Below are 26841 nucleotides of genomic sequence, written 5' to 3'. Positions count from 1 at the left end.
GTATATGTATTTGTATCCATCTGATGAGAGAACTTTTTTTACAACTGATTGTTAAAGTTCGTTCTTATGTTGTACTGTTACAACACTTTCCCAGGTTAGGGAAGGTTTTGGGATTATTGTACTTTCAGGGCCTTTGAAAAAGCCTTATCAGTGACGAAGAATGGTATTGCTCTCAACTATGACTACGTTTAGCAGTCATGAATATGAAAGAAGAAGATAGATAAAGAAAGGCAACAGTAGTATACCGCTGTTCAAAATTCAAAAATCGATAGAGAAAAAAACAAAATCGAATTACAACCTAAAACTGAGGGAAACGTATCAAATATAAGAGAATTACGACACAACAGAGACACAACACCGAAACGTAACACACAGAGAAACGAACTATAATGTAACAATGGCCATTTTCCTGACTTGGTACAGGGCATTTTATGAAAAAATGGTGGATTGAACCTGCATTTTTTTTGGCATGCCAAACCTCCCGCTTTAATGGCAGTGTTAATTATAACATTGAAATTACAGCATTACATGACAGGGTTACAATAAATAAACAGATAAATGGGAGAAAATATAGAACAGAAAAACCAACGAATAATAGCCATTCAAAGGTAACAGGTTGAAAACAGACGCGCGCTACGTCCACACAAAACTTAAGCCAATTTTAAGTGGAATTGGAATTCATTATTTTACTTTTTCAATGACTTTCAATAACACGTGTCACCCTATTTGTACGTTATACTTCATCAGTGGTAGATATGATAAACGTAGTTTCGGGGTGTGCATAAATAAGGTAGCACCTCCAAAAAAAGTAATTAGAAAAAACTCTCAATATAGTACTCTATTTTCTTTTAAACTTAGATCGATGTTATTAAAAGAGGAACGAAAGATATCAGAGGGACAGTCAAACTCATAAATCGAAAATTAACTGACAATGCCATGATTAAAAAAAAAAGACAAAGACAAACAATACTACAAATGACACATAGAAAACTAAAGAATAAGCAAAAAGACCCCAGAATGGACTAGGGGTGATCTCATGTGCTCCGGAAGGGTTAGCAGATCCTGTTCACATATGGCACCTGTTGGTTGCTTATGTGATAATAAATCCGGTAAATAGTCCAATTCGGTAGGTCACATTCATGAAAGGGAATGGAATTGTAGTTAAGACGTAAGGAACATATCCGATTTCATTTGTTAAACGGTTATTCCATAGCGTTCAACTAACTTGTGATGGCGTCCGTAAAATTTACGAAGGGATGATTTCAACTTCACCATTTGGAACTCTTGGTTTAATAGCTTCCTTGTGAGCAGCAACCCCCTATCAAGAAAATCATGATAGGAAATGCAAGCATGGGAATATCGTATCAATTGGGATATATATACCCCGTATGCAGGTGCTTCTGGAATGATGCTACTTAGAAATGGAAAGTTCACAATTGGAAAGCTGAAATCATCTCTTTTATCGTAAAGTTTTGTTTTCAACAGACCTTCATTGTCAATTTCTAATAAATTATTTTCTGATATTATGAAAATATGTGTACACTATCTTTCCTGGTATCATGGGTATATTGTTTTTTAAAAACAAAACTAGAGATTTGTACACAACTTTGCATTCAATGAAAAAAACAAAGACCAAACAAGGGCCAATAATTAATTGATTTTATCAGTAAAATATAGCAGGTAATGATTCACATCTAAAAAAAAAACAATTGACGACTTAATGTAAATAATAGCAATAACCAAATGAAAAAAGCAAACCTCAAATGTTATGCATGTAATGTGAATAAAGAGTGCAAATAAAAAGTTATCTATGTAAAGTATTATGATTTTTATAAGTATTTTTTCTTATCAAATAAACTAAATATCAATCTTGTTCGAAAAATGAAAAATAATTCAGAAATTTAGCATTTTGATTTCTTTAAACTATCAATGACATGATAACTATTGAAACATCAAATAATAAAATAAACTGCTTAAAATGTTGAAATATGTTTTAGGGGGACAAAATTATTTAATCATTGCACAGTTATGTTAAAAACGAAATAAAATTACCTCTCTTATTCAAGAGAACATTATTATTCAAAAACAGAAAGTGCAATGCAAAGAACAAACTGTTTTCAAAATATCTCCCAGCATATCCATTATTTAGTAAAAACAGCAATAATTTATAAATTTTACAAATTACCTGCCAATATTGTTGTGAGAAAGATAAATGTAATCCAGTATATTCCCCGAAGGTATCACAAGCCCAGTAGTCAGCACTTTTTGTGCTGACATGAATTGTCATTGATATGGTTATATTTATAAATTTACTGTTTACAAATTTTTGAATTTTTTGAATTACTACGGCTTTTCTACCTCAAGCATAAATCACCTTAGCTGTATTTGGCAAAACTTTTAGGAATTTTGGTTCTCAATGCTCTTCAACTTCGTACTTTATTTGGCCGTTTTAACTTTTTTGGATTCGAGCGTCACTGATGAGTCTTTTGTAGACGAAATGCGCGCCTGGCGTATATACTAAATTTAGTCCTGGTGTCTATGATGAGTTTATTTGACATATGTTTTATATTGTTTATTGTCTTAATTCTTATTTTATAACACTTTTGTACAATGATTTTAGAAATCTCTTTAGATTCAGCAATGAACAATAGTTTTTATATTTTTTTGGCATTTCATGATGTATAATTGTTTACATTTCTAAAATAAAAATACTAAAGTTTGTACGAAAATAAATAAATCTCTAGAAGGTCATAAACAAAATCCGAAACACTAATATTATGTTAGAATAAAAGAAATAACAGAAAACCAGAAACATATTCAAATCGCTAACCATAAAATGTATATAAAAAATATAGTAATAAGAAAATAATAATGAGAAAACCTGCAAAAAATACACAACTTTTTTTGTTATCATAATGTTAATGGCTTCTTTGATTGTAAATCCTACGGACACCTCGATGGTATTCGTCATCAAATCAATCTCTAATGCACATTATATCTTCTCTTCTCTTACATCTGTTGGTCGTTGATTTTTCTTACATCTCCTGTAATTACAAATAGTAAGTTTTAAACTTCATTGGTATTCAATTCACAAATACTGCTTTGTAAATTTTAAAATTTGAAATTTTCTCAATATATAAGCCAGGATCAAGCAAAGCCTTACTCCTGATAGAGAAATTTATTCCTGTCAATCATTACTTCCTATACTTAGTTCTCAAATTATGAAATTTTTATAGATTGCTTTTAATACCTTTCAAACTATTAGCCAGTTTAACCCATTGTCCTTGCTAATTCTGTAATAAAGTCGTTGCCTAAGTTCTTATAGGTTCTATGTCTCATAACTTCTGCCATATGATTCTGCAAAAAATGTTCACACTCATCTTTCATGTTATCTGAAATTATTAAAATTCAACAAATGTACTCATCTGGGTTTACAATTTAATTAATTTGTTCTATTTAAAAAAAAACACTACTTGCATGTCTGTTGTTTTTTTCCTTGACCAAGTTATAACTTTTATAATAATACAATTTTGAAATTTTAATACAAAATATTCAATTTCAAATGACATATCAACTGCATAGTAATTGATTAGCACTAATATTCAAATAATCGACTTACACAATGAAGTATCTTAAAATTTTGGCTTAAGGAAGCTGGCTTGTCATGTTTTGGATTTTTTGTCAGATTTTCGGAATCCTCTGGTTTTATCCATTTGCATGCCTTGACAAAATTTGCCCGGTGACCCCCATTTTTCTTTTTGTAAATCTTTAAAATGTATAATGATAAACCATTTGTAAAAGTCTTATAAAATTTAATTACTTTTTAACAGTTTTTGAGCACTTCAACTTGTCAATGATAAATCTATGAAAAGTCAAGAGAGAATATTTTCCCGCCAAAATTTCAATGGCTAATATCTCGAAAATAAGCACGGTGACCTACATATTTTTTTTGCTCTTTTGATTCCTTTTTTTATTATAAAGAAATTGTGCGATATATCTCACATTGCAGAGTCTTTTTGAAAATAATAAAGTATTCATGTTGATATCCTAATTTCGAATTACAATCTTTGGAGCCAAAACGGGTTTACAACAAGGGTTACTAAAATGAATCGTATGCTATATTTTTTCGAATTAACAATTTTTGTAAATACTGTTTCTAAAATCTATAAAACCTAACAGTCTAAACGGCAAAATCAAAAGCTCAAACACATATAACCAATAGAAAACAACTATCATATTCCTGACTTGGAATCAAGAATCCAGATGTTGTGGATGCTTTATTGTCTTTGTATGACAAATATGTCGTTTTGCCAGCAGATAAAGCCTCAAATAATATTGTCCTCATATGTAAAATCATTATTTGCAATGTCTAACAACAGAGGTTGGAATAAATAAAACTACTGGTAACGCTACATATTCTTTAACATCATTTACCAAGGACGAACTTTTACAAAATCATAAATCTGTCCTTCTTTCTTTTGGTATCAACATCAAAGAAAACGTAGAAAATTTACCATCATTATACTGGATACCTAAATTACACAAAACTCCATACAAAGTACGATACATAGCTGGGTCTTCAAAATGTTCGACTAAACATCTTTGTAAAGCACTGACTACTATTCTTTCTACAGTTAAAGATGGGCTCAAAAATATTGTGATGAGAATTATTCTACCAGTGGTGTTAACCAGATGTGGATTCTCAAAAATTCGAAAAATTAACTGCTTAATTTTCGATCACAATCTTTGCAATTTTGCAGCAAAATAAAGACTTCTGATTTTTCTACGCTTCATACTTATGTTCCCCATGCTCAGTTGAAAGATCGACTTCACCCTCTTTTTAAACAGAGCTTTTTCTATAAAAATTGGAATCGTAGATACCAATTTCTTGTTTTTGGTTACAATAATTCATATTTTGTGAAGAATCACACTGAATCTAACAGAAAATATACAGAAGATGATATTATCAATAGCTGGACGTTTTGATCGACAATATATTTGTTGAGTTTGAAGGATATATTTTTCAACAGACAGTCGGTATTCCAATGGGTGCTAATTTTGCACCCCTACTGGTCGATTTGTTTTTGTACTCGTATGAAGCAGAATTCATTCAAAACCTTCTAAAAGACAAAAAGAAAAAGCACTTTGCGATATTCTTTAATTTTACTTTACCGATATATTGATTATGTTTTATCATTGAATAACCAATATTTCAGCCATTACTTACATCTCATATATCTCAGTGAACTTGAAATTAAAGATACTACTGATACTAGAAGGACTGCGTCATACCTTGATGTGTTCCTCAATATTGACGCAAATGGACGACTTCACCCGAAAATCTATGATAAACGGGACGATTTCAACTTCTTAATTATCAATTTCCCATTTCAAACATACCCTCTATCCCTTGTTATGATGATTACATATCTCAATTGATACGTTATTCTCGTGCTTGTTCACACTATACGGACTTCATATACAGGAGTGTGCTTCTTACGCAGAAACTGCTGCAACAAAGTTATGAAGAGGACAGATTAAAATTGGTTGATCCATTCGATGTATCTTTGACCAAACTAGCTAAGGAAATTTTGTCCGCCTGTTAGATTGTTGTTTGTCATTACGTCGTCTTATTTTTTAATTACCAAACGTTACTTGTTCCCGATTGTGACTGTTTTGCTGAGTGTAAATCCGAATTGCTATAAGACGTGTTACAGTACTTGTCTATCCCAAATTTATGTATTTAGTTTTGATGTTATATTTGTAATTCTCATCGGATTTTGTCAAATGTCTTGACGTCTTTTCGGTTATATTCATGTGTTATATTAAAGAAAATTAATCACCGTCTTCATTAATTAGATTAGATTTGGTTCAACGTGATTTGTACGATGCATTACGGTTGCAGTTTGATTCTGAATTAACCGGACATAGAATATGGGTAATTGTCTAACGTTACTTCAGTATTGCAATTTTCATTGTTATTAAATGTAATATCAGTTTTAGTACAAATATATCATTAAATCAATCCTAATTCTATCTTATTTTCGACAGATAGTTTTATTCATTCAAATGAGACGTCATTATTCATTTTTGATGTTCTGTTTTACAAATTCAAATGTGACGTCACTTTTTTGTCATTTTGTAAAATTTCAAATGTGACGTCACTTTGCGTTGAGGCCTTGACTTATTCGTTTGTGTCTATTTTTTTGTGTTAGATTGTGATGGAATTTTTTGGGTAATGTAATGTATCCAGTTGTTTTCTGTAATTAGTTTATACTTCAGTTTTATCCTATATATCTTTTATATAGTCATTTTATAAAATTTACTGTTTGCAAATGTATAAATTATTCTAAACAGGGATGTTCTGGTACCTAACAGAAAACCCTGGCCGTTTTTGGCACAACTTTTTTGAATTTTTGGTCCTCGATGCTGTTCAACTTTTTACTTGTTTTGCCTTTCAAACTTTTGTATCTGGGCGTCATTAATATATCTTGTGTGGACAAAACGCACTTTTGGCGTATTAAATTTTAAACCTGTTGCCTTTTGTTAGCTATTATTAGTGTGTTTCTTTGTCAATTGTGTTCTATGTATTTGTATTGTAGTCCGGTAATGTTGTGTTGTCATTTTAATATTGTATTTAACATGGCCATAAAAGAGGGAGGTTTGGCAAGCCACAAAACCAGGTTCAATCCACCATTTTTTTTCTTTAAAAATGTCCTGTTATATTATAGTTCGTTTCTGTGTGTGTTAAATTTTAAAGTTGTGTTTCTTTTGTGTCGTTTGTTCCCTCTTATATTTGAGTGTGAATTCACATTATTATAAAACGTGCCATGGTACTTTTTTATCCCAAATTCATGTATTTAATTTTGATATTATATTTGTTATTCTCATCGGATTTTGTCTAATGCTTAGTTCGTTTCTGTGTGTGTTACATTTTAATGTTGTGTCGTCATTCTCTTGTATTTAATGCGTTTCCCTCGGTTTTAGTTTATGACCCGGATTTGTTTTTTTTTCAATCGATTTATGAGTTTTGAACATCGGTATACTTCTGTTGCCTTTATTTGGTACAGGCATAAATTTACTCCTACATTGTCAGATCTGTTTATTTGTGTACCAAAATGTATTTGTTTTAGATGTTTTATGATCATGTGACATCAGGGGTACTCTGCCTGCCTGACTTTAAATCCTGCGTTCAAAGCTATATAATAGAAATAGATTTTGGATTCAAATGAGCTCTCCAAACGGCAGCCCTATCTATTTTTGTAGCACAATACATGATGTATGGCCGCAAGTAGTTAAAAAACCGTGAGTTTAGGCTAAGCTACTTTTGTCAGTCGAGGTATGTACTAGTAAAGTGCAGACATGCAGACATTGTTGACCTGAATTTAAGAAAACTAGTAAAAAAATACTGATTAATTGCCTTGATAAAAGACCCTCGTAAGCTTGTGTAGGTATGCTTCAATAGATATAGTAGAAATATTCAGTGTTCAGAAACAAACAAAAAACAAATGCGTTAAACATACCGATAACAGGCTGCCCGTTTATCACGTTTTGATAAATATATATAACATTGTCTATAGTTAATGATTCTTTCAGTTTCAAAATTGCCAGTGCCTTTAAACCATTCATAGCAAATCTATCAGCAGCTGAAAATAATGCACATTATAATTTAATAGAATACCCGAAATGATGATGATTTTTTTAAATTTATTTGCCTCTCGAATCATCAACGAGATATAACGAACGCATCAGGTAAAGAATGTGCACTGTATAACTGGATTGATTGTTAGCTGTACACAGCAGTCTAGTTCTTTGCCTAAATTTTCAAATTTTTAAACAGATTGTATTTTTATGTGTTAGACGGCTTATTTGTAAACAAAAGATAAATATTTATATTGTACACGGAATGATATTTAGTAGTGAAGTATTGATATTCATTGTAAGCAAATTAATAGTTACTACTTTCAATCAATAATTACTTTTAAACACATTAAAGTAAAATTGTAAGGTAATTGTATATCATTTAAGTACTTAACTTACTTCTCCAGACAGATGGTAGAACATGTGTTGAACAAAATGGCGGAAGTCTGTGTGTGTATACATAATTTAATACAACAGCAAATACTCCTGATTCTATGCCCTTTAATACTATTGGTGACCGAGGCTAAACATATCAATTAAACAAGTTTAGAACATTTTATCTTTCTCATATGTTTTCAGGTATTACAAAAACAATATGTGCCAATTATCTCTTTTTTTATAAATGATATTTCTCAAAGTAAGTAATTTAACACGATTACAGTTTTGTAATTGGATCCTCAATGCTGTTCAACTTTCTATTTGTTTGGCTTTATAAATATTTTGATATGAGCGTCACTGATGAGTCTTATGTAGACGAAACGCGCGTCTGGCGTATTAAATTATAATCCTGGTACCTTTGATAACTTTTGTAAAATTAGGTTTGTCTTATGATCGTTTTTCGCTTTTTGCAATGACAAAAAAAATTGTTTTCAACTAATGATTTGATGTGTTCTGTTATTTCGTTGTTTTCCTTTCATAGTTGACGTGTTTCTCTCGGTTTTAGTTAGCTACCCGGAATTTGGTTTCTCTCAATCGATTTATGACTTTTAAACAGCGATGTACTAAGGTTGCCTTTATTTCTAATACTCTTTGGCATCTTTCGCCTCTCTTTTAGGTTTTAATTTTTTTTATTACTTCTTTTGATGGTTACTCTTATCTCCTTTAATCATTCGTAATCAATAGTCTTAACTGATTTCCTTATAATAAATTGTGGACTAAGTTTTTAGAATTTTCTCACATTAGCCATGAACTTATCTGGACGGTGTACAATGTATGGCTTGATTATGGTTGAAAAATTTCTGAAACCTGTTAATTCTTACCTTTGAACCATTTTCATGCAAATCAAATTTGGTCCTGAAGTATTTTGATCTGACAAACAAGATGGCCCTATGAGCAAGGAACTTTACTCCATTTACATCAAACTGGATATCACTAAACATTGGATTATTGACAAGCTTGGCTAAATTATTCGTCAAATCATTTTGTGCGGAAGGCATGCATAAAATAGATCATTTTATATTTTATACTTAAATAATAATATAATGGCTTGTTAAATGCATGTTTAGTTGATAGAAATATGAATAAATAATGCATCTTTTTAAAAATTTAATAAAACGTTATCAATGGTACGAGTGAAAAATGTAACTTTATGATACTGTTCCCTGTGGACTGTACTATGCTAGGAATATTACAGTTATTTTCCGTTCGCTTGATATGTTTAAAATGTTGATTTTGAAATTTGTCAAGGTCCCTTTCGTTTTACATTTTTCTTGGTGTTCGGTTTTTATTGTTTAGCTTCAGACTTTTATTTGTTGAAATTTTAATTGTGTGTAAAAACTGCAAAGTTCTACGCCAGACACTCGTTTCGACGTCAGAGTTCTCTTTTCATTCTAAACGTGTGTTTGAAACTGTTAACGTTCTTGATAAAATGGTGATGTTGATAAAAAAAAGTGTAAATATGGTTATCAATGAGCCAAATCTCCATCCAAGTTATAATTTATTAAAGTAAAGCATTATAGATGAAGGTACGGCCTTCAACATGGAGCTTTGGCTCACACCGAACAGCAAGCTATAATGGGCCCAACAAATTACTAGTGTAAAACCATTTAAACAGGGAATCAACGTTCTAATCTATATAAAAACGAAAAAGAGAAACACTTATGAAAAAGACGACAAACCCTGATCATCCGATTCCTGACTTACGACAGGTGCAAACAATTAAATTTTATATTTTTATACATTTCATTTGTTTCAAATTGTAAAACTGGCACTACTTGGAACCTTTCATTATCTCCTTCCTGAAACATGTTTTCGAAAGCTTTAAAGAAATAAATAATGATGGTTAATTAATTTAAGATAAATGTTGTGTTTTCATTTTAGTCAAACTGCTAATACAAATGAACAGATTTTAAACAGATATATGCATAAGCTAATTGTTGATTGAAAATTAATACTATCGGTAGATATAAATAATAAAGACATTATAATAAGTTGACTATATTATTTTTAAAAATGCCACGCCAGTTTATTAACATATATTATATAGCTTTTGCTTACATACCATCATAAAACGTTTTTCCTGAAATTTTAATGGCATCAATTTCAACCCATGAACGAGATGCAGTACAGTCAACTTCAATCCTGAGGACATTACATCGGAAGATCAGTTTCTGTAAAAATGAATTTAAACAAATTGTTGTATTTGACAAGCTTGTTAAATTGAACATTGTATAAAGTTATACACTCAATCATAAATGCTTCCATAAAGTAACAATTATTGCTTGTTATTTCGAAATAAAATCCTTTTTACACAAAATAAAAAAGTCTTGTTTCTGCTAAAGAATATTCAAGCAAGAAGAGTTCAAAATTATAATTTTACCTTAAAAGGTGGAGAAAATATCCTACTGGTCTTCTTATTGAATGTCCTTGCTGTCCTCCACACTGTGTACCACTCTCCATGTGGATGTTTGGCTAATATTGTCTTCACACCTCCTGCATGATACGTCTCATAAATATCTATTTTTTCGATGAATATCTTTTCTTCAAATTTTACCTATAACAGGATAGGAACAATTTCATCAATATTTCTACACATATATCAGAATATACAACACAATGCACATACGTATAATTGTGATAAAAAAGTTTAGTTTTTTAAATTAGCTTTGAATTTGCAAATATTTTAATTTCAACACTACACAGCTACTTTTGCATAGGTACTATTTCTGTACTAAAAATCTGTAGTACTGGAAATGTACCTTTAATATTTAGTACTATTTCTTTACTTTAAAATTATTGTAATATTTAGGTACCTGTATTTTAAAGTACTTGTTCTGTACTAAAAAATTTGGTACAGAAATAATACCAACAGTGATTGCAATATTCAATGTTTAATAATCAAATTTTAAGAGATTTGAAATAGACAAACTGCTGAAAATGTAACGGTGTAACAACACATCTGTAGTACTAAGACTTCAAGTACAAATCAAGTACTGTAAAATACATGTACCTAAATATTACAATAATTTTAAGGTACCAAAATTGTACTGAGTATTAGAAGTACATGTTCAGTATTACATATTTTTGGTACAGAAATGGTACCTATGCAAAAGTAGCTTTGTACCACTAGGTCGAAAACTCTGTTTGTTGGTGGTTCACCAGAGTATTACTATTTCAGAAGCATGCAAACACGAATAATTTGAAATAAAATTGATGAGGCAAACGTTTTAAAATTGTTTAAAACGAGGAGAATATCATCTTCAATCAAAGCTTTGATTCATTGCTCGTCGTTGGCTTTTCTTTCTGTTCATTTCGGTTTATAATCTTCTTCTTTATTTTGAGATTTTAAAAATTCTTATCTGATGCTGTAATTTATACTGTTTAAGTAACTTCTACTGAACTACGTTTGGGTTGAAATCTCTGCTACTGGGATATTTAATGTTACAATGTGCATTTAGTGCTTTAACATTTCTACCACTATCTCAAAAGATGTAATAAGCTGAGTTGCTTATAGTTCCTGAATATATCCTCAGTCCATTCTCATTAATAAGCACTCTGGTCCAGATATGGTAATCATGAGATATTGTGTTATTTAAATGTCCTGTTGTAACATTTTTGTAATCATTTAACATTTAAGAATATATCTGCTTCCCGCAAAATTCTGATTAGTTACATTTTTTTGTGCTTTACGTTTTGTCCGCTTTGCCTTATTAGCTTTTTATTTACTTTTTACAATTTAGTTTGGATTTCCAAATATTTTTACAGCTAGCATTAAAGAAGAAACATTATTAACGATATTCGGTTGAGTACAATATTTAACTGTTAGGTTCTTAGATAAACAAGTTTCTGACAGCAATTGTTCAGAATGCCTACCACTGAATAATCAGTGTTCAAAGTTAGTTTTACAATGCATTATGTATACCGATTGGGTGATTTAAATCAATAAAGGTATCTATTTGAATTCATCATAGATACCAGATTCGAAATTGCGTTTTTGCACCAGACTCGCGTTCGGTTTACAAAAGACTTATTATCATTCATTTTATTCATTAGTTCACCAATGATATCTTTAGATCAACAAACTGAATAACATTTATGAGCATTTTTGGTCTCTTGTGGATAGTTGTCTCATTTGCAATCATACCACATCTTCCTTTTTATATATACTCCTCATTCTCAAAGATTATCCCAAGCAAATGGTCAATATCAATAATGACAATGTTTTTTAGTTATCAAGATTGATACTTTAAAGTTACCTCAACAAACTGATTGGCATCTTTGGTCTTTTGGGCCCATGTTCCTGGTTTATCACCATACTTTGGATATACTCTTGGTTTTCCAACAATACTAGAAGCTGGCCAGCTAATAAATAAGAAAATAATCATGTGCCTTTAGATAGTTACTAAAAGCTACAATATTATATAGCAACAACAAAATTTTAAATTGTAGAATCAAGTTTTTGCTTGAAACAACAATAACTTATTCTTTCAATTGAGGATATAATCACAGCTATTGAAAAAAAACGAAAAAAACAGAGCAAAAATATTGTTCAAAGCTCTATAGAGTTATTTTATGTCCATGTTTGTATACTATGACCTCTAGGTACAGCTTATTGAGGTCTTCCCCCTACGTTGTTTTTCATAGTTTAGTTTTGTTTTCGTTTTTTTTTTCTTTCCAATATTTTGATTACGTGCTCTCCCCTGGTTTCGATCAAAGTTATGAAAACCAAAGGACCATTGATCATAGACGTCACCATGCGGTTTTACCAGATGACAATGTTTATGATTTTATCATCAATTTAGAAGTTATCTCCCTTTTGTTATTTGTTATATGCCCCCCTCTACTGTTTTTAAAAGATATCATGACTTTATAAGGACATGATGTAGATATAATCCTAAAGTGTTTTTTCGTCCCTTTTGAGAGTTATATCCCCCTGCGCCAATTTTCGTTTATTTGGATTTTTCTTAAAAAGGATAACATATAGATCCTATTTGAAAATGGAAACATCTACAAGAATAGTTGACAATGTTAAGGAACATCCCTTTTGTTAATACTCCAAAGTCGTCTGTATGTCATTGTTCATCTGACCTAGACTTCATTTTCACGGTTCTACTTTGGCTTAGAAATATATGCATTAAGACTTTCATCTGCTGATCATAAAAATATAAGTCCTGTTCACATATGTGGCAGGATAAGCCATCATTCTAAAATGAAAGGTACATGAATATACTGATGACGGAGTATTTCCTTTTTTCCTACTGTCCCGCGTATATATCAGCAGTAGCTTATGAACCACCTGACAGAATTTTGTAAAACTTAGATACAATCTTTTTATCTAGGGACAATTAATAAATTGTGATGTCCATAAGATGTTACACCACACATTCAAAGTGCGTCACATTGGGTTGCATACGGACAAAGGTCGAATAAAATATCTCTTAATATATTTAACAGTCGAAAATGTCTGGGTCAAAAACATATAGCTTGGTTGTTTCAAAGCACCATTATTTTTTTAATTTGGTGTTTCTATAGAAAATTTTGGAAACTTGAGGTTTCATGTTTAATACAGCTTGTACATAGGTAAAAAAGGTAAACATTAGATTTGTTAACTTCCAGTGATGGTTATTTTCTTTTATGCAATGGTATGTGAAATTTTGTCAATATTACAGGACAGGATAAAACTGTACTCGTGCCAAGTATATCTTCCTTTGAAAAGCCTTCGAAGAAAATAAAGTCATAGATCCACAACTAAAACTGAATTGAACAGATAATATATGAGATAGAGATAAAACTGTTTTCAAAGGTGACAGTAAATCGTTTGGGGAAAAAATTAAAGATATGTGTATCTTTACATTTAACTAGGATTTGTTAAGTTTGAGTATTTTAAGTTTGCACGTATTATGTTATTTGAATAACATGAAATGTTGAAGTACATTCATGAGAGAAAAAACCAACAACGATATTATTCAAACAGACAGAAAGACATATACAGGTATTCAACAATTGAAATATTTCAATAAGGTTAACAAAGAACCCTATTGGAAGTGCATATCCGTACACACAACCTCTCAGTAACCTGCTAAACAGACTACTTTGATATTGTGCCTAAATAAAAAAAAAATTGGTAATACATGTTTTTGGTGCCGATCCAAAAATGACTACTACAGCAGGACATAATTTGAAGAAAGGGCTTTAAAGCAATACGATCAAAGATCTCGTTTTTCGAAAAGGAATGTCAGATTGAAATGATAATTTTGCAGAACGATCAAATCATGGTATTCTACAACAAAATGTTCACTGAGCACTGTTGGGGCATTTGTCAGTTTGTAATTTTAGCATTACAATAATTACATTTTTCTAAAGAATAGCTACTGTTACTAATAATTAAAATTCAACAAACTGCTCTTTAAAATACTGAAATGTAGAAGGATTGCCAATGAGACAACTATTCATCAACTTTCAGATAAAATGGATGTTATCAATTATAAGTAACTGTACCTCCTTCATCAACGGGCGAAAAAAAACACATACTGTATATTCGGCTATAAAAGGCCCCGATATGAGGAATATGAAACAGTTCAATTGTGAAAAAATAATTTTAGAGTTCATCCTATTTAGAAAAACATGGAAATTTGCCGACCTAGACTTGGGGCGCTAAAAATCTTCTCCAAATCGTATAAGACGAGTCTTCAAGTAGGTAAATCATAGATTTGTAACGGTTTTCGTTTATAACATGCATCTCTGGATTGTATTATCATGGTATAACAAGATTACTTGTTCTCATTAACCGCTATAAAGTAATTTATTACAATCTATTTGTATCGCCTTTAATCAGATTTTACTTGTTAAATGTAAAATCAATCAAGTTAATCAGCTGGTGCCTCGTTGCTATCTGTATACAGGTGCCTCGGTTGACCTCAGCTTCGGTTGACCTTAGGTCCGGGCTCCGGGCACCTTCCTCCTGTAGAATATTTCTTTGTTCAGAGTCATTTAACCATATTGTAATTAACATGTACTTTGGATTTTGAATAATACAGTATTGAACTTTTAATCTACTTTGTGTTTATGTTAACTTGCAAGACTTCGTTCAGACTACACCAAGATCCATTTATTTATTTATGTGACCAAGGATTCCTTTCATCACGCTTCCAGAGTTTTTAGAATAACCCTGTTAAAGAGTATACTTGGGATTTGTCGTCCATGTACGAGTGAAACGTATACACCAAACAACACAGCACAAACTCAAGAATACACACTTGAGTTCAATTTGCATCACAGCAAAATAATCAGCTACACTTTTTCATCACACATTATTCAATTCTTTATTCATTTTTCTCTATAAATAATATGAACCTTGTAAATATGTAATAAAATCATTTGTAGCCATGCGTGTATATTGAACACAGTATGATATGGTTGATTTATACGGACCTTATTATTGGACTTTTAAAAATGATAACTTTGTTGTCTAAGCAGTGTTATTTTACTTCTTTCCCGTTTCAGATACAAAGATATACATCTGACTAAAAGAGACTGAGAAAAAAGTGATTAAAAACATCAAATAAAGAAGGAAACATGTTGTTACTCTCATGGTCTTCATTCATTATTTATTGTACTTGCAATGGAAGTTATTGAAGTAGATAAAAGAGAAAATTAAACATTTGAGATTTTCATCTTGTTTTATTCAGTAAAAGTTGATATGAAAGATTGCAGATTTAAAGAAGGATTGGTATAGATAAGTTACTATAAACGCAGATACTATTCACAATATCAAAACTATAAGTGAAAGAAATTACATCATAAATGATGTAATCTGTCAATGATATTAGATTTAATTAACCATTACAAATTTTTCAATGGGCATATACATGGAAATTTATTAATGAGACCTGGCATTATGTTTCTTTTTATTATGAAAATAACCAATATTGAAATAAAATATAATTATTAGAATTGGACCCACCGGATTCATTCTCAAGATTTAAACAGTTAGTGTATTATAGTTACTACTTCAGATCCCTATAACTATAGAGGAGAAAAAAACATAGACTGTTCAGTATGAAGTTACCATATCAATTGAACGAACCAGATTCAGTTTTGACAATAAATGTGTCTGTAAGTAATGCAAAACGCCAACATATCTAAAAAAGCTAAAACCAACTGTTGAAGACCTTGACCTCAAGCACAGCCAATTCAGTACAAGAAATTATATATCTATAAAAATGCATAGCAAAATCAATCATTAGCATGTCAACATACATTTATGTAAAAAAAAAAAAACATAACAATTTTCAGACATTAATCAGTGTGTTGGACATCAGTATGAAACTACAAATCTGACGTTTCATAAAAGCCATCACTCTTCATGTTCACATGCTATTCTGATTAAAGCAGTTTAAATTTTACCGCTTCGACGTACTGTTAACATGATACTTATATCTAAATTGGCATCACTGTATAATTTTGAATGTTAACATCGTGACTTAATGTAAGAAAAAAAAAAACACAAAGTGAGTGTCCCTAACATAGAAACAAATTTAAACCTTAAAAAAGATGCACAGCAACGTACTTAAAGAAAGGACTTTTTTAAATGAACAAAGTGATCCATTAATGCGTGCACTGAAAAGTGATGTATACTTAAACAGTAATGACACATTCCGTAAAAAAACAGTCCTAAATAAATAAGTAGTGAAACAGTACTGAAAGTCTAGTAATGGGTGTATTGAATAAGTTACCATTAATAGAAAGTATAACAAGACAAGGATTTAAGTCTTCCCGAACAGTACCAGAAATGTACCATAAAGACGGGGGTAACTTCTTGGTAGTGTATTAGCAACAATGTTGTACGTGTATACTTTTCTCGCTGCATTGACAACCCATTGATGTCATTCAGCTAGTATTTGCTCTTCGGTCGGGTTCCTGTCTCTATGACACATTCTCTATTTCCATTCTCAATTTTATTCATATTGCTAATAAAGAAAAAGATATTAGTCATAATGAAACACATTTGAAAATTTGCTATCATAAATTCCTATTTATATTGTAATGAAACAACTTACGACTTGGCATCGTATTGGGAAGAATAGTTAACAACTCTGGATACCCACTGTTGTAAGATGTTATTCTTATTTGGATGCTCATACGGAACTTGAATGCTTTGGGCTCCAGGTTCTGATGTTCCTATAATCTTAATAGCATCAATTTCTACATAATGACTTGGACCTGTTCCTTTGCAATTCACTTTCACTAATAGTTCGTTGCACGGAAAAAATAATTTCTGTACAAAAAAAGTAAGTAAATGAAAACAAGATTACTCAAAAAGACATAAGTTGATTTATAGTGAGTAAAAAAAGCTACATACTTACTCAAAAAGATATTTGTCACATGTTATCTATAGGAGTTAAATAGCAAAGCCTTATTCAACAAGACATTTGTTACACATTGATTGATATTGAGTATATATCAACAGCCTGACTCGAAAAGACATTTGTCACATGCTGATTTTTTAGTGGTTTAATATCAACCGCCTTACTAAAAAAGATATTTGTCACATATTGATTTATAGAGAGCTAAACAGAAACAGCCTGACTAATCAAGACATCTGTCACAGGTTAATTTATATCAAGTTAAAAACCAAAAAAGACCCTGATTAAACAGGGTATTTGTCACAAGTTGATTTATAGTGAGTTAAATAACAACAGCCTGGCTCAACAAGATATTTGTCACAAGTTGATTTTAAGTGAGTTAAATAGCAACAATCTGACCCAAAAAGACATTTAGTTAAATAACAACAAGCTAAGTCAACAAGAAATTTGTTACAAATTCATTTACAATGGGTTGAATACCAATAAAAATCTCGTAAATTTTCCATTTGGCGGTTTGGTATAAACCGATACTACTCCTCCTGCATGGAAAGTTTCATAAATCAGTATCCTCTCTATATAAATCTTTTTAGGAAATGAGACCTGTAAGGGAACAAAAATAAAGATATAAATAACCTTTAAAGAATCATAAAGTAAATGATTTAAATATAATCTCATTAACGTTAGCAACACATCATTTGGAATTTGAAATTATTCTTTATATATTTATTGTCTTGGCTTTAGAATAGACGGCCACTTTGAAATTACATTACAACTGCCTTAATTTATCAAAATTAAATCTATGAATGCCAGTTAAAGTTTAACTTATATACATGATATGTTTTCAATTGAATTATAAATCATCTGTATTATGTTTTACTGTTGTCTTTGTATCAAAGCAATACAGTTGACCTAGATCAAATACTACTATACGAACATAAACATATGGTTAATATGAAGATTCCGATTTGATAACACAATACTGCTACTTCCGTGTATCAGTATCGTTACACCAATCTTAAGAGTTTTATATATCTGTGTATTAACTCATATTCTAGATAATTCAATGCCTACAACATGTGATGTTTAGTTTTTTTTCCAAACTCTCTACATATCTGTTTAGTTTAAATATATTTTATTGTTCAAAATGGCAAAAGGATCAGACACAAGTTTTACAACTTAGTAACGTCTTCTCCAAAACAAATACAAAATATACACATTAATTAATGAACACATACATATCTGTGTATATAAATACACCTAAATATGTGACAACTTTACAACAGACGGTTCTCAATTGCTTTTTCACGATATTTGGATAAGAGTTCTAAGACATGACTTTTTTCAGCTGTAAATTTTGTAAAGAATTTCATGAACATACATGATGGCAAATACATCTACAAAGTGTGAGATCTTTCACTATCTTTTAAGGTGACTCAAATTTGCATCTATGAGATGTCATTTATCAAACCAAAAGAAAACGCGGTTAAAAACCAATGACTAACATTAACATTGTCAAATCAGATTGTCAAAAAAACATAATGACAAATATTCCTTCAAAGTATTAAAGCTTTCTGTCAAACGCTTTTTATGTATCAATTATGTTTCTGTTTATATATTTCTGGCGTATACATGGATAGATATACGAATAACATTACCATATCCTATCCGAGGATAAAGTATAAAGAGACGAAGTATTTATCTTCCAGTTGATACACTATTCCAGGGCTTGTTATTCCCATCATGATTGCCTTGATACATGGTTGCTGCTCACAGGAAATATTTCTAACCAGAGTTTTTAAGTTGTGTTTTGTGTACCATTGTTTAACTGTTGATTTCGTTTAGATATGACGTTGTCAACTTTTTTTTCGATTTATGAGTTTGTATGTCCCTCAGGCATTCTTTGCTTCTCTTTTCTATGTATTTATATGAAACGAGAATGTGTCCATAGTACACGGATGCCCAATCCGCACTATCATTTTCTATGTACACTGGACCGTGAAATTGGGGTAAAAACTCTAATTTGGCATTGAAATTATAATGATCTTATTATAGTTAACATGTGTACTAAGTTTCAAGTTGATTGGACTTGAACTCGTCTAAAACTACGTCAACCAAAAACTTTAACGTAAAGGGGGAGAGACGGACGAACAAACGAACAGACGAACGAACAAACAGACGGACGAACGGACGGACGAACAAACGGACGGACGAACGGATGCACAGACCAGAAAACATAATGGCCACAAATGGAGCATGAAATCTCAGATAGCCCTTACATCAATATCAAAATAGCAGGAGCCTATTTATTCTAAGAACGAATGTGTAAATGAGTGTTTTTGAATTATGTAAAAGCAATGAGATTAACAAGGCACTACATGCCGTATAAAGCAAGGAATTGTTATGGGGGATAACACTGAGGATGAAAAAAGGCCATGATGTTTAAAAAGGAAACCCCATGAATATCTCATATCAAAATTTGACATAGCATGTGCACGAAATCATGTCTTGAAGAAGAACATGTCCAGTTGAAATCGAAGTCTATAAAGCAAATTTCAAGGGGTTGAATATTATAAATCATAACCATTAAAAACTGTAATATTTTATTATGATAACTGTTGCAGTTTATAGCTGGACACTGCCATTTAAACAAATATTTTTGAGATTAAATTATTGAGAAAATTTCCCAAGAGGTATAAAACAAAACAAAAAACTGTCAGTTTTTACTAGTTATAGATATTGCGAATGTGTGGCATGAGTGCCATAAAGAGCTACAAAGGGCCCAAAATGACGTATGTAACAAAACAAAAACCGACGGATAAGCTAACGGTCTAATTTATATAAAAAATGAGAAACGAGAAGCACTTATGAACACCACTTACAAATGTCAACTACTGAATAACAGAACTCAGGACAATTGTCTAAAAGTTCAGCTGTTTTAATCGTTTTAAGAGGCACTCACTTTCAACCTAATTTGAGACAGTTGTGTAACATTTCAAAATACAAATACATACTTTGAAATATAGATTGAACCTAAACCTGACCAAAAAGATATTTAGATACCAACAAATATACATAAACTGAACAAAAAAGAATGATCTATAACACAATATTATAAACATTATAAAAACGTAGGTGCCAATATATTATAGACTGTACAACATGCAACGGTAGATTTACATGTACTAATTTTTGTCGTTCATAGATCGATTACAAAATTGAAAATTATTTCGTCAAACTATATATTTATCAAAGGTGGTACGTATTAAAAATAGTGAGTATCTACGTTACACCACCACTTCTTTTTTCGCTGATTGTTCTACCAGAATCGAAACAAACCATTTTTTACTTGGAGGTGAAAAAAAATCCAGAAATGCTCATATCATTGTGCATTGTCCTGTTAATATTTGTACATCATATCATATTTTCACATCTAAGAATATATCAAATTAATTTAATTTTTTTTTTAAATACATGTAGCTATTTCCTAATATTGGTAATCACATTGCATTGCATAGTACAATCTAGTACATTAAGATAATATATACCTTTATATATTGTTCACCGTTTCTAGTTTTCTGAGCCCATGCCTCAGGACTGTCACCATATTTAGGATACACATTAGGTGGTCCTATGACTTTAGATGCCGACCACCTGAATTTATAATGACTCATATTTTGAGTGCGATGTCATTTACGTGCCTCTTTTACAATTTGTCTTTTTTTATTAAGAAGGTTTTAACAAAATGAAAATAGAAACCATGCGTCGTCCAAATGCTTTTTTTTGCGATGTTTGCTCTAAAACAATATAAGGTTTTATTGTCAACACTTTGTGATGTTTCCAAATTTTACTGGATATACTGGCCCAAATTTATCTGTATGAGAAATAAAACCAATGTTTCTTAATACTTATAACTATAGAACTTCTTAAGATTAACACAAAAAGTAAAAACACAAAAATACTGAACTCCGAGGAAAATTCAAAAAGGAAAATCAAAAATCAAAAGGCAAAATCAAAAGTCCAAACACATCAAACGAATGGATAACAACTGTCACATTCCTGACTTGGTACAGGCATTTTCTAATGTAGAAAATGGTGGACTGAACCTGGTTTTATAGCTAGCTAAACCTCTCACTTGTATGACAGTCGCATCAAATTCCATTACACTGTCAACGATGCATGAACAAAACAAACATACTCAAAGAGTAAAAATGTCAAAAATAGGGGTACAACAGTCAATATTGTGTTATCATCTTAATATCAGATAGTATTTTCTACTTTCTGGTAAGATCCCTATTCGACAGTTTCAATTGTCAATTTTTTCATTTCCCGTTTCCCCGGTTTTCTGTTTTTAAACATACATTCAACCAAAATTACCCAAATATTGATTTTGATCACTAAAAGACCTCACAAAATAAACATAAAATAGTATGTTCTTTATATATATATAGATCAAAATTCTAAAATATTAACCATTGACAAATTGATTTTCTACGTTTCCAGTTTTCAACTTTTTTCACTACAAATCGCTAATGGCAAAATCAAATGACAAAACACATCAAACGAATGGACAACAATTTCAGTATGTTTTCGTATATTTTAGTATGTTGTTAGTACAATTCTATATTATTATTTGCACTAAACAAAACTTGTGTTGCAGTAAATTTCGGGTTAAGTTATTTTTTTGAGCTAAATTGACTAGGCTTAAACATCAGATTTGTTTAATTCCTTCGTCTAATCAAATATGATTCTCAATCACAGCAACATTCTGCAAACTATTTGCTAATAAAAAGTTCTGAGTTTGAATTTATTTTCAACATAAGAAATTGTATAAGAATAAATAGATAAACAATGTATAAAAAGGGTTAAAGACTCAAATGATCGGGTTTCACTTGAGTCTTTCTCACATTATGAAGAACGGTCTATAATTTATTATTAAGCATACGGAAATATTAAAAACTTTCAAGTTAAATGACGACTGCTCTAAATGTAACATTGGACTAATGTACTTACTTTTTTGCAGTGTACTGAGAGGAGTATGATATGACCTTGGATACCCACTGTTCAGTTCTTTTAGGCTTACTAACGTAAGCAACTATGTTTCTTTCCAGTAATTTTTATTGCATCAATTTCCACATATGATTTTGACGCAGTACAATCCACGTCAATCCTCAAAATCTTACATGGAAATGATAGTGTCTGAAGAATTCAAGAAACATACATTAAAGTTTAAAGTCAAAAATATATATTTAAAATATTTTGTGATGTCAATCATGTGATTTGAATACACGTGTTAAATTGTTCTGAAAGTCGAAACTAATACAAACGCTTACAAATAACTTCTCTTAAATTGTCATTTTATGGACTGCCCTCGTTTTAATCTGTTTTAATTGTATTCGTATTGTTGTTATACTTTTCTGTTCAATGTAAACCCCGAAAAAATATTTAACTATTACATTAAAATGTTTCATTTTTTTGTAAACATTCCAAATAAGTTTGATTGATTCATTATTTCCTTCTGTTTTTTCTTTTTTTTTTTTTTTTTTGGAGGGAGAGGTTGCTACCAAAATTAAACATGTTATAAGAAAAAAGACAAACTCGTTGCAACTGTTACCTTTAATGAATGTTACATCTCTTCATTCACCATATCATTATAAAATTGAATTCAATACTACTCAGCTTATTTCACGTGATTTTATCTATTACTTCGTTCAACCTGACAATTTAGGATTCCAAACCGAATAATATTTGGTTCAGAGTTCTATATCAGAATAGAACAATCTAATTGCAAAAAGTTTTTAAAACTAATGCATGATTTATGTTTTTTATGTCTTGGAATGGGTTATATCTGATATCTTATGGAATAGAATACCGTTAAAATACAAATATCAGCTTCTAGTCTCTAGCGGACCATTTAACCGTATTTTCTAATTTATAAAATGAATTAAACTTTTGTCAAACTTAAAACGTGATCAAGACTATGTTTAATCTTAAACGTGACTGTTATGAAATGAAAATCTTTATAAATGATTTTGTAGACAAGATATTTAAGAAATATAAGAATACTACCTTAAAGGCAGGTGAAAATATTCTACTGCTTTTCATGTTAGTAACTGATTTTGTCTGCCAGATTACTTCATACTTGTCAGTGTTTGGTTTCTTAGCAGAAATTGTTTTCACACCACCTGTATGGTATGTTTCATATATATCTATTTTTTGTATGTAGATTGCTTGTTTAAATTCAACCTGAAAGATAATGTTAATATTTTAAATTCTTAAGACGGAGACGTGTAGTTCGCCATTTCAAAAACAATTAGAAGAAATAAGGTTAATATCTAGGTTTGATTAATCTTAAAACTATAATTCAAATAAATAATTAAAATAGTATGTGCACTTATTAATCAAACTAAGGGATGCATCGCATTCATGCTCTGATTCATTTTCCGGATTTTGCGAAATTTTTTACCCTTTTTGCTTTAACCTGCTCGATTGTATCAGATTTTATATATTCAAATATTATATGGTTTCGAGCTTACCTAATATACATTCATTGACGATTTTTGTATCTGGTGCATTACTAGGTAGAAAAGATGCTTGTCTAATTTAAAACTGTAATAAACACAAACTTATTTCTGAAGATGTATTATTTAAAAATGTATTCTGTTTGTATTATGAAATATGTTGTAATTAATATTGTGTATATAAATATGCTCCTGTTACGCAGTCTTCTGCGGCTGAGTTTTCTCTAATAAACTAAACTAAACTATTGTAACCGTTTTTATATTCCATTTCTTAATAAGAATCTGTGGAATTCGGTCAATATTTGTCCATGAAGATGTGTTACGGTTGCCAATAATATAACTTTCAAAAACATGACAAATGACACAGAAAATAACTTATATTGGTCAATGTATGGCTTTCAACAATGCATAAAACACATACCGTATAGTCAGCTATAAAATGATCCCGAAATGACAAATGTAAAAAAATTCAAATTCGAAAATTAATGGTCTGGTTGATGTTCAAAATAATGAACGAAAACCAAATAATTATACTGTAGCAAATGACAAGCACTGAATTTCATTAACTTGGGACAGACACAAACAAGATGTTTTCAGCCGTTTTGTTGTGAAAGCTTTGAAAAGCTATTCTTAAATGCCATGGTAGGTTTGCTTTGCAAACAACAAGTGAAATAAACTCTGGAAAAAACATTTCTAATCCCAGACTATGAGAGGTACAAATTAACGGCTATAACAATTTACCTCCCATGTAAATCCACATGTATAATAAAGTTAAAACACTATTTAGATTTCGCTGTGTTCAAATTGAAATTTTAAAAAATGGAACTACAAAATGTACAGATCCCATGTTTCTATTCAGTTTCTTTTTAAAAAGGATAAATGAATGAATAAGACTACTGTAGCCTTTATTTATGGAATCAAAATAAAATCAAACTCGGCAAATTTCAATGAAAAAGAATTCATTTTTTATCAATTTTTTTTTTTATTTTACAGAAGAAAACTAAATTTATTGTTTTTTTTAATCGTATTCCAATAACAAATTGGCGTCTTCAGGAGCACCTGAGATCACTCCAACATTTTGGTGGGGTTCGTGTTGCTTAGTCTTTAGTTTTCTATGGTGTGTCTTCTGTATTATTATTTGTCTGTTTGTCTTTTTTATTTTAAGCCATGGCGTTGTCAGTTTTTTTTCTAATTATGAGTTTAACTCTCTCTGGCATCTTTTGTCCTTTGTCTCAACAAGTGTCACAATTAGGGGCCGGGTTATGTACTCGTTTTCAAGCTCATGGTAAAAATCGCTCGTAATAAATCTTTTCTCGTTTGTTCGAGTTTAACGTTGCGAAAACAAATATACGTTAGCAACGTCATTTTCTCCCCTATGTAACTGTATCGTATACTATTAAAGCATTACTGGAAAAATACTAATGAATACATAATGTGTCATTAATCACTGCCTGTATTTTCGGAAAACACCACTCACCTGGATTATTGATTAATAAATATTTGATAAGACCGCTTCTGATTGTAAATTAAATACAGAAGTTAAATGTAATGTTAAAAAAATTGTCGGGTTTCGCCATACCTCAATAAACTGTTTTGAATCTTTTATTTTTTGTGCCCATGTTCCACGAATATCCCCATATTTCGGGTACACTGTAGGTTTTCCTATAACACTTTTTGCTGGCCACCTGAAATCAAATGACAATATCAATGAGAAAGCACGCCTAAAAGGAACGTTCAAATAATCAATTTTGATAGTACATTTCGTTTATTAGAATGAAAGCCGTAATCTTGGTTATACAAAATGTTCAAAAGCTTTGATTTAACAATCTGCCTGGATGGTTACAGAATCAATCTAAATATTAAAAAGACAATCGTTATGTGAGAAATTGGTTAAACAAAAGAAATAATAATAGATAGTGGATTTATAAATGATAATCAACTTCTGATTAACGACGCTCGTTGATTATTGTTTACGAATACACTACTCCTAAATTCTCTTATACATAAACATCATACGAACCATCGTATAGTTCTTGAAAGCTATACGTTTGATTAGTTAAAAAACGGGTTTTTTAAATGTAAGCTAAAGAAATTGCATGTCACAAAAACGTTCATCTTTCAAGTGATAATTCAAACAAGTTTACCATACAACGTTTTACAATCAGAGCGATTGTACACACGAATATACAAATTGTAATGCTTAAACCAAGACACTTCTAATGATAGGATTATAAAAATAATTTTTCATAATATTTTGAAACCACAGTATTTATTTTTTAAAACAAGGTTGATCATTACTATATGCAACCAGGTTGTTTGTGTACATTTTTTCTGACAAAAAAAACCCAAAAAAGTACTCATAATGAAACCGGAATAAGAAATATTTTCAAATTTATTAACATTCTGTATTGAAATGAAATAACTTACTTTGTAACGTCATATTGGGATGAAAATTTAACAACTCTTGATACCCATTGCTGATAAGGTTTGCACATTGGATGCTCATACGAAACTTGTTTGGTTTCGGTTCCAGGTTCTGTTGTTCCTATAATCTTAATAGCATCAATTTCTACATAATGGCTTGGACCTGTTCCAGTGCAATTTACTTTCACTAAAATTTCGTTGCAAGGAAATACTAATTTCTGTAAATTAGAATAGAAGTTTGTCATAAACTGAAATATAGTGAGTTTGATAGCAACAAACTGACTCAAAAAGACATTTGTCACAAGTTGATTTAAAATTGTTTAAATATCAACAGCCTTACTCAACATAACATTTGTTACATATTGATTTAGACTGCTTTAAATATCTGTTTTGGGTCAGTCATTTGCTAATAATATTAACAAATAACCTTCTCGATTAAGGATGTACTTAGGTGA

The 26841-nt window shown here is 30.6% G+C and overlaps 1 protein-coding gene across 1 annotated transcript in view; it reads right to left on the bottom strand.

The window, feature by feature from the left end:
- Nucleotides 1-1778: 1778 nt before the first annotated feature.
- Nucleotides 1779-26841, bottom strand: part of LOC143046883 (uncharacterized) — a 50601-nt gene continuing 25538 nt past the window's right edge. The window contains exons 9-19 of the mRNA XM_076219939.1: nucleotides 26390-26604; nucleotides 25542-25647; nucleotides 23511-23687; nucleotides 17139-17356; nucleotides 12336-12441; nucleotides 10460-10633; nucleotides 8901-9077; nucleotides 8041-8164; nucleotides 7524-7646; nucleotides 3251-3392; nucleotides 1779-3044 (exon numbers count right to left, since the gene is read on the bottom strand). Of these exons, the coding sequence (XP_076076054.1) occupies nucleotides 3271-3392; nucleotides 7524-7646; nucleotides 8041-8164; nucleotides 8901-9077; nucleotides 10460-10633; nucleotides 12336-12441; nucleotides 17139-17356; nucleotides 23511-23687; nucleotides 25542-25647; nucleotides 26390-26604 (1542 nt within the window). The 3' untranslated portion in view covers nucleotides 1779-3044; nucleotides 3251-3270. The remainder of the gene's footprint in view (nucleotides 3045-3250; nucleotides 3393-7523; nucleotides 7647-8040; nucleotides 8165-8900; nucleotides 9078-10459; nucleotides 10634-12335; nucleotides 12442-17138; nucleotides 17357-23510; nucleotides 23688-25541; nucleotides 25648-26389; nucleotides 26605-26841) is intronic.

The sequence above is a fragment of the Mytilus galloprovincialis genome, chromosome 9, assembly GCF_965363235.1.
Source record: "Mytilus galloprovincialis chromosome 9, xbMytGall1.hap1.1, whole genome shotgun sequence".
Taxonomy (NCBI): domain Eukaryota; kingdom Metazoa; phylum Mollusca; class Bivalvia; order Mytilida; family Mytilidae; genus Mytilus; species Mytilus galloprovincialis.
The sequence above is the reverse complement of the archived record's forward strand: the minus strand, read 5'-3'. Positions and strand labels throughout refer to the sequence as shown.